At 38.3% G+C, this 18,588-nt stretch overlaps 1 protein-coding gene across 3 annotated transcripts in view; it reads left to right on the top strand.

Annotated features, from left to right (window-relative positions):
• The window catches only part of LOC121379542 (titin-like), an 82,731-nt gene that overhangs the window by 49,170 nt on the left and 14,973 nt on the right, over window positions 1-18,588 (top strand). For all 3 annotated transcript variants that reach the window (XM_041508189.1, XM_041508201.1, XM_041508196.1), the window contains 2 exons: window positions 16,596-16,766; window positions 17,561-17,707. In XM_041508189.1, the coding sequence (XP_041364123.1) occupies window positions 16,596-16,766; window positions 17,561-17,707 (318 nt within the window). The remainder of the gene's footprint in view (window positions 1-16,595; window positions 16,767-17,560; window positions 17,708-18,588) is intronic.

Raw genomic sequence — 18,588 nt, 5'->3', positions numbered from 1 at the left:
ACTGGCCCAAAGCACCAAATTCTGCACAGTTGTACCTAAATTACATTAATAATCTCTTGCTAAGTGGGACATTGTACAGTCATTTAATTCAAGATAGCCACCAAAATAGTGGCCAGGCCAAAACCAAAGAAAACAATTCTGTCTAGCAGCAGAAAACTGAACATCACAGTTCGGTATCCAAACTGTTCTTTGTGTGTTTTGCATCTTTGGAAGGTGCTGATGAGGATCTGAGAAATGCAGACTTTAGCTATTTAAAATATTCCAGATGGCATCTAAAATGGCTGCCAAAAGAGAACTAATTGGCAATATCTGATACTTGAAATCACCTTTATTTATGAAAAACTGTTGTCATTTATAACTTAATTTTAGGGACAGGGGATTCATTCTGAACTACCCCAGCTAATCAAAACATTGCAACATCATTTAAATCCAAGATGGCCCCCATTGTAACAGCTAGAACAAGAAAATTGCAATTTATAACATTTTATATCAACTAAGCAAGATTTTTTATTAGTGATAGGGCCAACAAATTCATTACAAACAACCCTATGCTAATTGAAATATTGCATAATTATTTAAATCCAAGATGGCCACAAAAATAGTCTCCAAGAGTTATAAGTGGCAATATTCTATATTCTATTTTAGCCTCTAAAATATTTGTTTCCTTCAAATGCAGGGTTTTAGGGTACAAGTAATTCAGTTATTGCATTCAGTTTCTAGCTAATACAATTTTTTTTTATCATTGTTTGAATCCAAAATGACTACTAGAATAGCTACAACAACAAATAACGACAATGTGATATGTTTTGGATAAACTAAAACTATCATTTTGAAACCATTTGTTACAAGAAAGTTTAATTCATTTCTGGGGTAAAATGATCTAAAATGCGTAAAATGTATAATTCTTAAGCCGCTTGCTACATGTTATGAGGTGAGCCAGTCTAGAAATAACACCACATCATACAAACCACTAGTCTAATGGACACACCCTAGTTACGGCTAGTTGTTAACCATTACGGCGTTGTTTTTCGCTATTAAACCCATTTTTTCACAAATAAAATTGCACTTTACTTACCGTTTATTATTTAGAAGATACATTTCCATTCACCTGAAGTGTTTTTTGGTAATCCTGGTAATCCTAGTTTTTGTAATACCACAAAATGCATTTTTCGTATTTCATAAAATGGCACGGGCCTCTGAGAAAAAACCGTTGAGCAGACAAGGTCTAATCTATTTTTAGAGGGGATATTTCCATTTCAATGTCACAGTCGTTGGTATACCACATGACCGTTATCATTTTGGTTCGGTTTGTTTTCTCGTGCACGGTTCGCGCAATCAACATCCGATTTGTTGTTGTTCATTTGTGCGATTTTTCTTCACAGTTCGTGAACATTTTCAGTAACAATAAAGTTCAGACAAGTAAGTGTCTCAATACAAAACGTTACAAACCCTTAAAACCAATAATTTTGCTAAGTCTTACGATATCTGGAGAGGGGATACAACCAGGACAGAACAGTTGGAACGTGTCCAGGAGAGGTGAAAGGAACGCACCCCAAGTCTGTGAAATTTGGCGTGACGTAGGCATTGTTGTGCTTCGAGCGACATCTACCGGTGACATCAAAATACTAACTTTCAAAATTATTTCAAGCAATTGGGACATGAGGATTCCCATGGTATTTATCGATATAAAACCTGCTTTTTCACTCCATTTGATAAAAACGTGATCTAAGTGTGTTACAGTATTTGTAGATTAACCAAATTATAATTTATTTTCGCTGGATGGAACTAGGGTGTGCGGCTTTAACAATATTTACTTCTGATGCTAGTTTTTGACGCACGTGCAATAAACTGCGCTACCTAGCTGCCAGTTTAGTGCTCATTTGAAACGTAGACATACTAATAAAAAGGTAGCTATTTGGATACCAACAGTATACTCCTTGCTCACGATATCGCGGCATTTACATTTTTGCACGCCCAACGTCCCCAGGTGGCACGTTTATTATTAGAAATGTGATGACAGACAACACATTGTTTTGCACGCCCAACGTCCCCAGGTGGCACGTTTATTATTAGAAATGTGATGACAGACAACACATTGTTTTGCACGCCCAACGTCCCCAGGTGGCACGTTTATTATTAGAAATGTGATGACAGACAACACATTATTTTGCCCGTTAACAAATTTAAAGAAATGTCAAAAAATTTGGTAAGTATTCGTAGTTTTACTGTTTGGTCATAAAATAACAGAGTGTGATTTTACTGACACCCCCATGCTTATAAATAGCCCCAGTACTTACCACATACGCATACAACTCTCCTCTGACAGCTATCCGACTGTCGTCTGGTTGTTGACAATCAAAACGAGGCTACACACGGTTACAGTGTTACTATATTTAGAACGCGCGACCTCTTGAAAAGTATGGAAACATTTAAGAGCCATGCCTATATTTATGGGCAATTTAAACAACACACATAACTTTTAATATGTTCTATTCTTGGTTTCACTCGATAAATATTGATATGGGAAAAATGTGATTTCTGTCCTCACTGGACACACTTAATATATTGCCCTAAAGTCAGTGTTGAGGCTTGGTAGTTATTTTAAATGCCCACACTGTCTTGCAGAATGAATAATAATAATTATTATTACTACCGACTTTTCCATTGGAAAATGTAAATATGTCACTACAGTTGAAAAACGGAACGTTTTTTAGTTTACTTTTCTGCGTTCTTGTGTTGAAGTTTGTTTACTAGACATTACTACAAATGTGTGTAAAAAGAGCCATTTTTGACCCGTGCACTCCACCGTCTTGTAACGTTTGCGACTTACCGCGATATCGTGGCAATCTCCCTTGAACGGAAGCCAGTGCTATAGTGTACTTCCACCAACTGTTTTAATGTTAGAACTGCATTTATTTGTCAACACAGTGACATGGACATGATGCAGATATAGCAAAAATTGCAACCCAAGTATATTTACCTTCATATATGTAAGTACATTTCTTTATTTCTCCCAAATAGTTAAGTACCGCGATATCGTGATACCCCAGTATACTGTCTGTTTATAAATATTGATATGCTTTATAACCGAATGCTTATCCTCACCGAAACTGGTTCACCCGTAATGTAAATAATCCTGAGGTAAATGTATATACTGTAGCTTTATATTAAATGATATTTATATTAAACAAACCTAATTTAACTTTAAGCAACAGTTTTACAAAAGTCTGGTCTTCTTTTGGCGAACATTTACCCCACTCCACTACAGTCAAATTTAAATTAAAGAATGATGATTCAGATTTGGTAAATGATTTTGCAAAAGTTTGTTGATTTTCACCAGTTGGGCTCAAAATACAGAAGCTAGATCTGGATCTGGCGAGCGTGACAAAAACATCATATCTGGGTAATCTTGACACCATGACCTCAGATTACAGTTATTTTTCCATTTGGTTGTCCAAAATCCGGAAATTTGTCCGCACAAGTAGTCTGCTGTTTGACTGTGATTATTTCATTGCAGACAGCTATAAAGTGCCAACTATTTGACTGAAGTTGACGGGTAACTTGTAGTTTGTAAACACGTGTAACATGTTGACATTGAAGACTTGTTTGTGGTAATTCTGGCCCATGCAAAAGTAGTGGGGGTTTTTGTTGTTGTAAAATGGGTGTATTCCGGCCAGGTTTAGTGGGTGTGTTTGTTTAAACCGATATCCTGGGAGAAAGAGCTAGACAACAGGGGTTGTCCTTTTCAGGGTATGTGTCCCCCAAGCAGGCAAAGATACATACCAAATTCCATGGGCCTACTGATATTGATAAAAATGTTATAGCCAATTAACCCACATACTGAAATAATAATCCGAGTGGGGTTTTTTTAATAGTTAATTGGTCTTTTCTTTCCGTGGCCGGTACCTGTGGTTTGTGATTGGCAGGGGTATATTTAGACCGTCCCAAGTCAATATGTCTAGACACAAAAAATACGTTCCTCTTTTATTAAGTTCACAGGGTATTGTGCAGTAAGCGCGCGGACACCCCTAAAATCGTAATGGACATTATCAGCCATCCTGCTTTATTACTGTAAATAATTCTGTGAAACCCTTGATTAAGTAGACTTTCCCATCTAGAATCACAAAACTGACCAATTACGTAGTCCCAAAGAAAAGAAAACTATCACTTGGATCTCGTGAGTGGTCGTTTTTACTCCAACGTACCCTACCAATAGGCCTAATAATATGCATTTTATAAATAGTTTATTATATTATCAAGTCATTTATATTGTTTTACAAGTCAGGTTGATGAAAGCGAAGCGCCTCGTTGTAAATTAGAGCGTTTGTGTACACTGCATACAGGACTTGGTCGGAGTTGATGTCACTTCGCACCAAACTATAGCACCGGATGCCACACAAACGAAACAAAATGGCTGCCCCCAGTTAGCAGGAATAATCATGGGTTTTTTTATTAACTCTAAAATTACGCATTTTTCATTTGTTAAAGTGTCAGTATGTGTTGGTGGTCCGGGTATGCATCTTTTCAACACACAAGGCTGTTGTTTGAGTTGACTGTCCCTCAAAAGTTAACTAAGTTAATGTAGATGTACTTGTAGCTTTATAGATACTAAAAAGGATCGAACTCCACAGTGTTAAGGTCAGTTTGAATAGCATACCCTTACTGAAGCCCTATTTCACCATCTAGTCGATGCCAAAGACGTAATGCACTTAAAGTAATGGAGTTCTTGCATGTTGGCCACAACAAAAGAAAAAAAGAAAAAAAAAGGAAAGAAGAACAAAAAAGAAGAAGACAAAATCGATTATAGCCGATTTCATACATTTTACTAACCAGAATTGACTCCTTGTCTGCCTGAATGTACCATTAAATATGTTAAGATGTGCTCCCACTAAAACCAGTTCAAAAACGTCCCCAATCTGTTTCATGAAAAATGTTTTAATCAGTATCGACTAGCTGTTCCCAATAGCCTTTTTATATCGTTTCAATCTTATTAAAATTAGCTCCACTGGTCTACCAGTCGAATGAAAGGTCAGCTGGACATGAGCTCCAACGGGGTGCTGTTAGATCCACAGGTAATAGTAATTAACCAGTGGGGCTAATTTTAATTTTATTGATATCGTTTTGAAAGCATTTTAAAGTTCACACTCAATACATTTTAAATATTACTTCATATTTGATTCCAAGATACAAGCTCCTTAGTAATAAAACAATAAGGCGTTCAATACCTAAACTGTTCCAGCCTATCCGTTTTATCTGAAGCGGTGTGAAAACAGTTAAGACGTTTTTAAACGGTTCTGAAACGTTTTAAAACGCTGGTGGGAAGTTCAAAATGCTTACCGATTAACACAACCTCAAATTCGTCGTCTGGTTTCAAGTGGTGTGCGATGTAGGCACTATTGAGGACCATGTACAAAGTACGTATGCGTCGGTGGAGTGTCGTCAGAGTTTGGTTAATTAGCAGAATTCGCCGTACAAGGAGCTAGAAGAAAAGGTAGACAAGCGTACACTTTGGTAGATATTCAGAGGTCTACATACCTCACTTTTTTTTCTCACCATCTCTGTATTTATTACAGTATATCACACGTAACGAAATCCATGTACCTTTGTAAAATTGCTTTATTTCCTCGTCTCACTTTCTCTTTATTTCGTAATGCACAAACATGTTTTTGCTTGTCACAAGAAAAGTTGATCGAAGTGATTTAAAAACATCAAAACAGTATTCAGCAGTCAAACTTGAGTAATTGCTATTCTGTTTATTTTATTCCGAGGTTTCAACATTTCCGTTATTGAAAAGAAAGAAAGAAAGAGTGTTTTATTTAACGACGCACTCAACACATTTTATTTACGGTTATATGGCGTCAGACATATGGTTAAGGACCACACAGTTTTTTTTAGAGGAAACCCGCTGTCGCCACATAGGCTACTCTTTTACGACAGGCAGCAAGGGATATTTTATTTGCGCTTCCCACAGGCAGGATAGCACAAACCATGGCCTTTGTTGAACCAGTTATGGATCACTGGTCGGTGCAAGTGGTTTACACCTACCCATTGAGTCTTGCGGAGCACTCACTCAGGGTTTGGAGTCGGTATCTGGATTAAAAATCCCATGCCTCGACTGGGATCCGAACCCAGTACCTACCAGCCTGTAGACCGATGGCCTAACCACTACGCCACCGAGGCCGGTCTTCCGATATTGAAGTTGCATGGCAATTATGGTTAAACAATGTAAGTGCTACGTGCAGAACAAAAATCTTCCTATTAATATTCCACAAGAGGAGTTAGCGAGGACGGAGGGCATATTACACAGACGGAGGATCAAAGAGTTTAGGGATATAACTCTGACGCTGTATTCTAATTAAAGTTATGACATTTTGCGAACGTAGTTTGTATATGTTGCCTCGTGTCAATACCCTGCTAACATTACCTTTGATTTTATTTGCCTTCGCAGGCATTTTAATTTGAAAAATATAAATTTAAACGTTAGCAACTGCCGTTGCGCAAAATCAGCTGATACACCGACACTTAATGGTAATAAGAACAGAAACAATTTAATGGCAGAAAACATGTAGGATACGGCACACGCTAGTGTTTGATACGTACTCCTCAAAGACCCAGAACAAATCAACATTTGTGTGCCCGATCTTTTTTCGATCAATTGTTTTTGGGTATGAGGCCTACAAAAACAATATGAAATACCATTTAAAAAAAACCCCAAAACCCCTCATTTTCATTTGTCCTGTACTAAATGAATGGCGGCTGTAGTTTTGAAATAAGAGATAGGATGTTTGTTGTATTAGAGCGGACTTCTTTGCCTTTTAACGTAAACAATCATGAAATGGGAGATAGGATGTTTGTTGTATTAGAGCGGACTTCTTTGCCTTTTAACGTAAACAATCATTTGTCCTGTACTAAATGAATGGCGGCTGTAGTTTTGAAATAAGAGATAGGATGTTTGTTGTATTAGAGCGGACTTCTTTGCCTGTAGTTAGTTATCTCTGGCGGCAGAGAGCGATCATAACCATCCAAATAGGTGCGGGACGTAGCCCAGTGTTTGTTGTATTAGAGCGGACTTCTTTGCCTGTAGTTAGTTATCTCTGGCGGCAGAGAGCGATCATAACCATCCAAATAGGTGCGGGACGTAGCCAAGTGGTAAAGCGCTCGCCTGATGCGCGATCGGTCTAATATCGATCTCTGTCGGTGGGCCCAATGGGCTATTTCTCGTTCCAGCCAGTGCACCACGACTGGTATATCAAAGGCCGTGGTATGTGCTATCATGTCTGTGGGATGCAGGATTTCTGAAAAGGGGGAGGGGTCCAAATGTGATGACTGATCTCTCCTTTTACACAGAACAGTTAATATAATTACGTTTCCCCTTAAAGAAAGAAAGAAATGTTTTATTTAACGACGCACTCAACACATTTTATTTACGGTTATATGGCGTCAGACATATGGTTAAGAACCACACAGATTTGGAGAGGAAACCCGCTGTCGCCACATAGGCTACTCTTTTACGACAGGCAGCAAGGGATCTTTTATTTGCACTTCCCACAGGCAGGATAGCACAAACCATGGCCTTTGTTGAACCAGTTATGGATCACTGGTCGGTGCAAGTGGTTTACACCTACCCGTTGAGCCTTGCGGAGCACTCACTCAGGGTTTGGAGTCGGTATCTGAATTAAAAATCCCATGCCTCGACTGGGATCCGAACCCAGTACCTACCAGCCTGTAGACCGATGGCCTGCCACGACGCCACCGAGGCCGGTGTTTCCCCTTAAAGTTTATGGTCGGTGCATATAAAAGGTCCCTTGTTACTAATGAACAAATGTAGCGGGTTTACTATCTTAGACTATATATATGTCAAAATTACCAAATGTTTGACATCCAATAGCGATGATGAATAAATCAATGTGCTCTAGTTGTGTCGTGAAACAAAACAAACTAACTGTTCATCCAAATAAACCATTTTATTACACAACTGTGTTTTCTATGGTAGTAGGCTCACTGTCTATACACCAAAACAAAGTAATTCTTAAATAACAACAATTTATTTCATTTTTTTTTTTATACAAAACAAAAATTATCTTCGAAAGTTTTTTAAAAATCAAAACCAGCACCATTTCTTTGCTGATCATAACTAATGTAAAAATAGTATATTAATTAATATAATAGTGATTGCAGGATAAAATTGTATACTTGTGCTCGTAAGCTCGACGAGTCTTGTCTCTGATGACGTCACAATGCTGACTTGCGCCCTATGTGAGATCAAAGTGTGTCCTTTGAATGACGTAACACTAAACAGCGTTATTTCTTAAACGTTCATACCATGAATGGCATAACAGTGTGAAAGTCATACAGCGTTAATTGTTCTAGCAATGTCGAGCGATGCGAAAGGAAAAAAGACAAAACTATTTGAGGTAAATATTACATAGATGCATTTTATTAATATTTTTAGTAATATATGACTAGTGTTCATTATTCGTCCGGCAAAGCGCCATTTTTATGCGTCAGCGTCCCTAACTGCGTTATGCTACAAACGCCATTCGGACTCATTTTATTTTCTCATGCACGGTTCACGCACAGACACTTAATACATAAATAAAATTGTTGTATATTGGTAAATTTGATATATTTGCACAATATTTTTGCTTATACTCTTTTCATACATGTCAATGTTATAACAGTTTAACGTGTATTTAGACTATAACAAAACATTTTATCCCTATTAGATACATGGTCCGTCACTCGCCATTTTGGTTCGATTTTCTTATTTCTCAGATATCTTTTTCACGAAATAATCGATTACCAGCTGAAACTGTATATAGCGAAAGAAAAAGTTTGTTTTGTTTCATAACGCCACTAGAGCACATTGATTTATTCATCATCGGCTATTGGATGTCAAACAATTGGTAATTTTGACATTGTCTTAGAGAGGAAACCTGCTACTTTGTTATTAGTAGCAAGGGATCTTTTATATGCACCACCCAACAGGCAGGGTAGTACATGCTACGTCCGTTGGTATGCCATTCGTGGCGCACTGGATGGGACGAGAAATAGTACAGAGGAAAACGCAAACTACCAAAGTAGATCATGTTGCATACTTACACATTTTTCATTCACTTTATTTTTTTCTGCAATCAAATTAAATAATCGTGATACCTAAAAACATTTTGTCGAGCACAGAAGATGTGGAACCCCTATTTGATGACAACCAAAATGATATCAGATCATCTCGATCATCTCTAGTGTGGCCAAGATAGTAAACCATAAATAATGTTATGACTGCCTGAATTCAACCAGCATTTAGGTTTATACTTTTAAATCATTCCACATGCTTGGAGGAAAATGCAGATGATATTATCTTGGAAACTCATATTGAGAAACAGTCCATAAAGTCACCAACACAAATCTAATGGATAGGAAAGAGATAGATCTATTTTGCAAAATTATAGATGTGACATTCCCTCAACTCAAATGTGGTTCCAGTGTATCATTAATTATTAATAAAACCAATCGAGTTATTGCCATTCGTAAAGAGTGGAACTGTTGTGGATCTAAACCCGCTGAGGTATATGTATGTCGTGTGTATGGTGCTACTGAGTCAGATGGTGGCATTGAGTCAGGATACTGATAAGACGTTTCGGAATACTTCCAGCTATAAAGAATGCTACTGAGATACATGTGGGCAGACCTATATCCAACTATCCAGATTCAGGCATTTTCGTTAATTGGGGCAAAATCCAGCCTGTCCCCCTACAAAAATGGGAGCCCGTACGCCTATGATTCTGTTGCATCCAAATTTATTATTTTCACACTCACTTTCGTGTCCCGGAGCTTCACGGGATATAAAGCTGGAACACCCCTTAGTTGGGATGGTGATATGAAAGTGCGTCTTTTTATCCATTGTCAATAATGACACTGTATTTTGTTGGGTGCGCACCCATGTTGGCATCGGGGGTAATAAAAATACAAATTCAGGTGCCAAGTCTGCTTTACAGTTGCGTTCTGCCAGAACCAATTTATCTTTTCAACTTGGCAAGATGATTGGGATGGTGCGTTTGCAAACAAGATTTCTTATGTCAAGCCAGCCCTGGGAGAGTGGCAAATCCTCCCATTGGCTGTGCAGGAAGGATGGAATAGTTTTGTCGTGCGCGCATCGGTTGTACATACTCGACCCATTCATTTATCTCGAAGAGGGATCCTCCGCTCCAGTGTCATCATTGTCAGTGTACATTGACTTTGTGTCACATTTTGGTGGAGTACAATCATCTGATGGAAACTAGAAAATATATATCCGGAAGAAGAAATGTGATAGAATCATTTCGATTGCATCTCGAACTTTTGTTGCAATTTTTTCGTGATACTGAATTTTATTTCAAGTTTTAATTTTACATATCTGTGATATTTGAATTTTTTGCACAGCTCTTTACGCTGTTTTTATTTAACACTTAGATTTTTATATTGAGTTTGATCATCACTTGATTTTTGCATTTACTAACAGTTTGACACCCAATAGCCGATGTATTGGTCGTGCTGGGGTGTTGTTAAACATTAATTCATTCATTCATTTGTACACAATGAATATAATATATATTACCATATATTACACTCATGTCACATTAGTCTGCGCATGTTAATTACGTTACATTACGCCTTGAAACAAGTGTTGGGGTATGTTTGTAAAAAAAACCCACGTTAATTTAATTCATAAAACAATTGTTAAAATAACATATCTTGATTGTGAATATATTTATAAATCTGGTAGGTAACAATTTGATTGACACCCCCCCCCCCCAAAAAAAAAAAAAAAAAAAAAAAAAACAAACAAACAACAACAACAACAACAACAAAACCCCCAAAAACAACAACACCCCAAAAAACCCTCTGAATTAATGCACTAAAATATACTTTTGCCAGCGTCGATCGATCAACGTGTTTTTGTATCACCTGCCGACACGTGGCTGTCACCACTGTAATGATCAACCTTGTATATCAACTTACACAAGTTTACATAGAAGCGTCAATACATACCTTATTGTAATTTATGAATCCATAAATGAAAGCAATTTTTTGTTTTGTTTTTATCTGTTAACGTAAACATCCAAGCATACTTTGAATTTCCCTCAAAGTGACACAACACAACCAGTATAGCTGCCTAGACTATAAAGCTTAGAGAATGGCCCATTTTTAGCTAGAGTCTGTGTCACGGGGATCCTATAATACCCGTAACTGAATGAAACACGATTATCCAAATATCTCTCCTAACTGTATATCTATTAGATCTCTCTGTAACGGGCAGTTATACCCGCGTGGCTCATCTCTAGGTATGATCAGAGATACGATCTTATATAAAGTATGTATAATATAGCACGTTTAGTTCACTAAAAAACACAACAAAACACAATACACTTTGGAATGTGTATTAATACTACGCTGACAAATGTACTGCCGCAGTAGTTAATTAACAACAACAAATAATAACAACCCAGAACTGATCACTTAATTAGTTAATCTCTAGATGTCTAGTTTACACAATATTGTAATCACTTCACCGTGACACAACACCCACACGTGATAATTGAGAAACGCTTCCAGGAGAACTTAATTAATAAAGGAATTACAACTCTATTCCTAACTGGTTAATTTTTAATTAACCCTTAACTACTCATTCAGTAACCTTGTAATACAGAATTAATACTGGTACCTATCACAATAAAGACAATAACCTACAGTTTACCTAGGTCCTCTAGGATGACTGGTTAAGCTTTATATATATTAGAACAGTGAGCCTACAGTTTACTGCGTCAGATTACCGACAGAACCGTCTAAATAATATTGGTATAATACAGTATTAAAATATTTAAAGTCACATCAATCACATCAAGGTTATACAACAGAGCAGAAATAATAGTTACCAAGTCCAAACGGACGCGTTACCTGGAAGCCTTCCAATATGTTTCTCCCTCCATATCTCTAAAACCCTAGCTATTTATCATAAATATCCGAATATCGCCAAAATCACGGTCGTAAAAACCGCACTCGCGGAGGTATTACGTAACTACTGGCCACAGGGCCTCCACACCTAGTCTGGGTGTGTATTGGAAAGAGCACGACCACCGTCGCGCAGAGGTATTACGTAACAAAGTGCCAACCTGGGCTTAAGTGCATATTGGAACTGCACACGGCCCTCTAAAACAATTAATACCGCCACAGGCGAAAACAAAATTAAGAGCATGTTCCGTCACAAGTCTGCTTCAAAATTATCATTGACTATCCTATATTTCTAACGAACACTATTTGTGCTCATTTACAGTTAATAACAGACAACTTTTGTTGAATAATGATAATAAATTTTAACATTGGCCTTTTTTTTGTTATGTTGTCATTTTGTGTTATCCCAACTAAGGAGCATGGAACACCATTTATATTTATCTCATTTGCATAATCTAACTTTTTCTGAATCAGACTATAATAGGAAGTGTTTGTTGTCTAGAACTTAAAAAAAGTCGGATCCATTACCTGTTGTTGTTTCTGTGAATATTAGCGACAGAAGTGGTTGTTTTAATGCTTCTGTGCTGTCGTGCAGACCAATAAATACGGGTGTGGGGTGGTGTGTGTGTGTGTGGGGGGGGGGGGGGGGGGGGGGGGGGGGGGGGGGGGGGCACTAAAAATTCGCTCTTTACTTGAGGTTTTTTTTTTTTTTTTTAAAGAAGATAAATAACTTCCAGTAGTAACACGTTTATTGTTCCATTGTACTGTGGCGGTGAAAAAATATTTTTAAAGAAAGATTTTAACTTTGAAATGTAACACAAATACTTAGGTGCCACCAGTGTATAGACCGTCGCACAGGGAACTTTTTCTACTATGAAATTGACTACAAGTTATTTATTTCTGAGCGAATTATTTTCCATACTAAAAGGCAAAAAGTGACTGTGACATGGATTGTTTGGAGTAATAAATTTGTGAATGGATTTATGGATGTAAACCAGAGAAAATGTGCATCAAACAGCTCGAAGAAATGCAACTAAGCAGTTGTTGCAGCGATTGCATGCTTTGTGCAAGAAACATGGAATATTCGGGAGATATCCTGTCCAGTGTTCACCGTGACAACCCTTCACCAAGACACATGGTTCCGAACTACGCATCTGCAAAACAGGTTCCAGCCAACAACCCTCACAGCCCGTACCATCCCTGGCAACAGAGGTGTATTAGCGACGACAGTCCGACGACGTCTACGCATCTACGGCATCCGTACTAGACGCCCAGCCAGAAGGCCAATCCTGACGCCAGAACATCGACGTCGACGTCTCCAGTGGTGCAGACAACACCTGCGATGGACAGCACGTGACTGGAGACGTGTCCCCTTCACTGATGAATCCTGTTTCCTTCTCCACAGATTTGACGGCAGGACACGTGTTTACAGACGTCACGGTGAACGTTACGTCACGCCATGTGTTCTTGAAGGGGGGTCGTTTTGGAGGTGGTGGCGTTATGATATGGGGTGGAATTACAGCCACAGGCTGGACCCAGGTGGTTGTGATTGAAGGCAATTTGAATGTTGTGAGATACCGAGATGAAAGTTTGCAAACAACTGTGTTACCGTTTTTGCAACAGAACAGCCCCAGAATGACATTACAACACGATAACGCCAGACCACATATTGCTAGAGTTGTGCAGCAGTATCTGAATCAGAACAATTTTAATGTGCTACCCTGGTCTGCCAGATCCCCAGATTTGTCACCAATAGAACATGTCTGGGATGAAATGGATCGACGCTCCAACAACACTGCAGGAACTCCGGCTGATTCACAGTCAGGTGCATTATTAATTTAAAAAATCAATAGCAATAGCAATCTTGTATTGGAATTTGCTCAGCATTTTGAAGATGGAAGAAAATGGTTTATTTAACGACACACTGAACCCATTTTATTTACGGTTATATGGCGTCGGACATATGGTTAAGGACCACACAGATATTGAGGGAGGAAACCCGCCGTCGCCACTTCGTGGGCTACGCTTTTTGATTAGCATCAAGGGATCTTTTATATGCACCATCCCATAGACAGGATAGCACATACAACGGCCTTTGATATACCAGTCGTGGTGCACTGGCTGGAGCGAGGAATAGCGCAGTGGGCCCACTGACTGGGATCCATCCCAAACCGACCGCGCATCAAGCGAGCGCTTTACCACTGGGCTACTTTGAAGATGGAAACATGCACCATTTTATTGTTATTGTAAGGAGATGCTAAATGACGTCATTAGAATATCGACGTCATTCAAATTCAAGAAGCTACCTGAATATTGTCCCATACAACACCCAAAAGTACTTTTAAATACTAATATTAATTTAATAATAATAATTTAAAAAACAAAAAAAACCCAACAACAACACACCTTTCGAGGATTTATCCATTAAAACGTAAAATGACACACTAAGTTGCTAACGTCTAGACCAGCTTATGTAATGACGTCATAATAATGTATAATAAAGGTATATCAATGAAACTGTTCAGCTATTACCGTACTGGGGAATATGCTTACAGGCGACACATTTTTTGTTTATAGATGACCGGAATATGGGTTTCCAGACAATGGTAAAATATATAACTGAAATTAAAAATGTAGTATTGTTAAATTTAGTTTTCAGTATTTAATTTGTTGATAGAAATATGAAGAGAAATAGTGGTGTTGAATGTAGTGAACTTTCACAGAACAGGTCAGCGAGTAGAAGACCCATGCATATCCCAATACGACCCTATAGTCCGTCGGATCCTCCGACAAAAAGGTACCTGTTTTTTTTTTATAAATAATTTCAATTTGAATTTGGTTTGACGTGAGAAGGTACTGGAGCAACACCTCAAATTCGGCCAAAAATGATAGAAATATATAGCAGAATGTGCTAACGTGAGACACTTTTACCATGTATTTGCATCATTTTATCCTCAAAATTAGCTGTAATCCATGTGAAAATTCGTAGTTATTCGTTGGCAACAACCCTATATAGCTGTTTGGCAGTAATGCTAATACCAATAAATGTTGTTATCCAGATGCGGGCATTTTCGTTCAATTCGGGCAAAAGCCACAGCCTGCCCCCTACAAAAATGGGGGCCCGTACGCCCACGCTTAAACTGATCTGCATGTGATGAAGAAAATTAAATTCCATCTTCTTAGATTCTTCAAAACTGCGCAAACAGCTTGTCAACTTTTACTTCTGTGTTTACATTTGACGTAAAACTTTGCGCCGTGTTTTCTGTTTCTGACGTCATGGTTACGTATGAAGGTAAGTTGCAGGCGTGTGACGGCTCTTTTATTTGTACTACACTCTATGGCGTCGGTTCCATTGATCTTGCCGTGGAGTATCTTATAGTTACATCATCCTTTTCCGAGAGATTTGTCTAGTTAGACCACGGTTTTTGTGGCCGTTGAGTGACGGGTGTAATGATCGAGAGCGTAGCCCGAGATCTATTACACCCGTCACTCAACGGCCGCAATAACCGTGATCTAACTAGACAAATCTTTCGGAAAAGGATGATGTAACTAGCTTGTACCACGCCCCCGTTACAGATTTATATTGTAGCATTATTAGTAATGTTAGTGAAAGTGTTACTTTTTAAAACAATGTTCTAATTTACTTCCTGCTGAACTATATGTGACCTGTAGGCGTAACTTTCTTCAGCCATTCAGCAATCGCTAAAATTTAGGTCAGACACGCCCGTGGTCTAACAATGGGATACACCATGGGTAAAATCAAAGGGACCGACATCAAAGCGTGGTACAATCCATAGTTAGACCCAGCTCGAGTTACCTACAACATATCAATAACGGGAGGGCTAGAGATAACTCGAGCCGAGTTGGACCAGGGGCGTGTCAAAACTCATTTCAGCGATTGCTGAATGGCTGAACAAAGTTATGTCTACAAGCCTCACACAGTGTAGCAAAAAGTAAATTGGAATATTCTTTTAAATACTGTCATTAACTTTGGCAATAAAGTAATAATATAAATCTGTAAAATTTTGAATTATGTTGTTTAAAAAAATAATTATAAAAAAAAAAATTATCAGTATAAATCCATAAAAAAAATATAATTATTTTCTTTAAAACCCCCACAAAAAACCCCTTAATTTAAATTTTAAATATCAAATAATATCGTTTCATTTTCCATTACACTGCTTATCTGTGACACTGTAATGCAAGGGAGGGGGTGAAACATTTAAAAGGGGCTGCTCCATATCGTGATGTAGGTCATGTGGTCGCCCACTGGGTGATTCCTACGTTACACAAAGATACAGTTTCAAATGAAATGGTTGTGTTGTAACTGTGACAGTGAAATGAAATGGTTGTGTTTTGACAGTGAAATGAAATGGTTGTGTTTTGACAGTGAAATGAAATGGTTGTGTTTTGACAGTGAAATGAAATGGTTGTGTTTTGACAGTAACTGTGACAGTGAAATGAAATGGTTGTGTTTTGACAGTATCTGACAGTGAAATAACTGGTGGTTATGTTTTGACAGTAACTGTGACAGTGAAATAACTGGTGGTTGTGTTTTGACAGTAACTGTGACAGTGAAGTAACTGATGGTTGTGTTTTGTTTGCAGGATGAGTTGAAGCGGTTGAACAGCCTGCTGGTTGATGACCAGCGCAGGCTGTTTGAGGAGAGTCTATGGGGCAAGGAGGCCATCCATGAGATCATGAAGCTCGAGGAACTCAAGTCCATCCTCGAGAGGCAGGTCGACGCCGGGGGTGACGGCTCCATTCCTAACAAACAGGTATGTGTGCTGTCTCGATGTGTGTGTGTGTGTGTGTGTGTGTGTGTGTATGTGTGTCTTTGGGTGTGTGTGGACTCCTAATTTCATTTTCATCAACAATTTCTTTTTTTACTGACATCAAGTGTTATGATTGGTTTTACAATGTGTATTATGAAAAATTCTGTTTGAAAATGGTGTGTCCATCTTGTCATTTTGAGTAAAACATGGTATAGTCGACATGTATAGGACATCAAATGAAGCACAGATTTAACACACTGTTCAGTGGGCATATATTGTGTTTTCATGGAAACTTCCTTGTTGTATTAACAGTATAACAGTATAACAGTATCACTACAAACTTCAAAATATGGAAATTGGTGGTTTGGAAATGAGGTAAGGGACGTAGCCTAGTGATAAAGAGCTTGTCTGATGAACAGTCAGTCTGAGATCATTCCCACTTGGTAAGGCTATAGGGCTATTTCTCGTTCCAGCCAGTGCACCATGACTTGTATGTCCAGGGCGGTGATAAGTGCTGTCCTGTATGTGCGATAGTTCATATAAAAGATCCCTTGCTACTAATGGAAAAATTTAAGACTTTGTTAAAATGACCAAATGTTTGATATCCAGTAGTCAATGATAAATCAATGAATGTGCTGTAGTGTTGTCGTTAAACAAAACCAAAATGTAAATTTGGAAATGAACTCTTCATATACAGATAAGTCATAAATAAGCTAAACAAATTTGTTTTTGTTTTTTGTGTGACAAATTTGCATGGATGAAATCATTGTTCCGTGATGGTCTTGTTATTTGTGCAGCTGAACATGTTCCAGTTGGAGCTGGACGACCGAGAACAGCTGCTGATGAAGATCATGACGCTGTACCACCAGTGTGAATCCGAGCTGCAGGCCACACAACAGGAGCTCTTCTACCTGCAAGAATACATCGCAATGTTGGAGACACAGGTACGTCACGCCGTAGGCTTTTACGTGCACAGTCAGAGCAAGCTGTTGTAGGGCATGCCTGTCATGGGCTCTCCATCCAGGACAGGAAAAGGGTTGTGGTTGGTGGGAGAGGGGACCGCCCAAGCTGGCAAATGCAAGGGAGCACAAGCAGCCCATTTAGGGTCAGTAGCGGGCGGGGGTAATTTTGGGGTGCTATTGAATTTGAATATCCCGTAGGATTAAGTCAAAAAGGAAATATATGGCGCAATTTTCATGAAGGAATTTTGGCACATTTTGAAACGGTTCACCGAAAGGTAAAAAAGAAGCTACATGTTGTTTTTGAACTTTGTATGCCGAGAATGACTCGTTATTGGAACCTAGCCTATTGATGGCCATTGGTAGGTGGTTGGTTCTTGTGTTGTTGGCCTCGCTCACGGCAGTTTAATCTGAGATAGGCAGCTTGAGAAATATCACTTTAGACAAAAAAAATTGTGTTTCTGGGAACATGCTTTAAATTTTTTAGATACATATTGGGCCAGTCAACTTAATTTTTTTTCTCCACCCCTTACATTTTCACTCTATTCACCTGCCAATAAAATAATTTGAAAAAAAAAAAACGATAAAAAAAAAATACATTGAAACAGAAATTAGGGTCAGCCTTTTTTTCTCTATAGGATTTAGTTCCTGGAAATACACACTTTTGTCTGTGTGTGCTTTAGTAGCTTCAGTAGTAGTAGTAGTAGTAGAAGTAAAATTTAAATTCAGCACATTTGTAAGAATGTATGTGATTGGATGCCTATTGAAATCTATGGTAGTAATTTAAAACATGCATTTTATTAGTCACCAACTTTTTAAGTCGAACCACATGGTTACTTAAACAACAGCAGGTGTATTATGTTTTA

The sequence above is a fragment of the Gigantopelta aegis genome, chromosome 2 (genome assembly GCF_016097555.1).
Source record: "Gigantopelta aegis isolate Gae_Host chromosome 2, Gae_host_genome, whole genome shotgun sequence".
Lineage (NCBI taxonomy): Eukaryota > Metazoa > Mollusca > Gastropoda > Neomphalida > Peltospiridae > Gigantopelta > Gigantopelta aegis.
The sequence above is the reverse complement of the archived record's forward strand: the minus strand, read 5'-3'. Positions and strand labels throughout refer to the sequence as shown.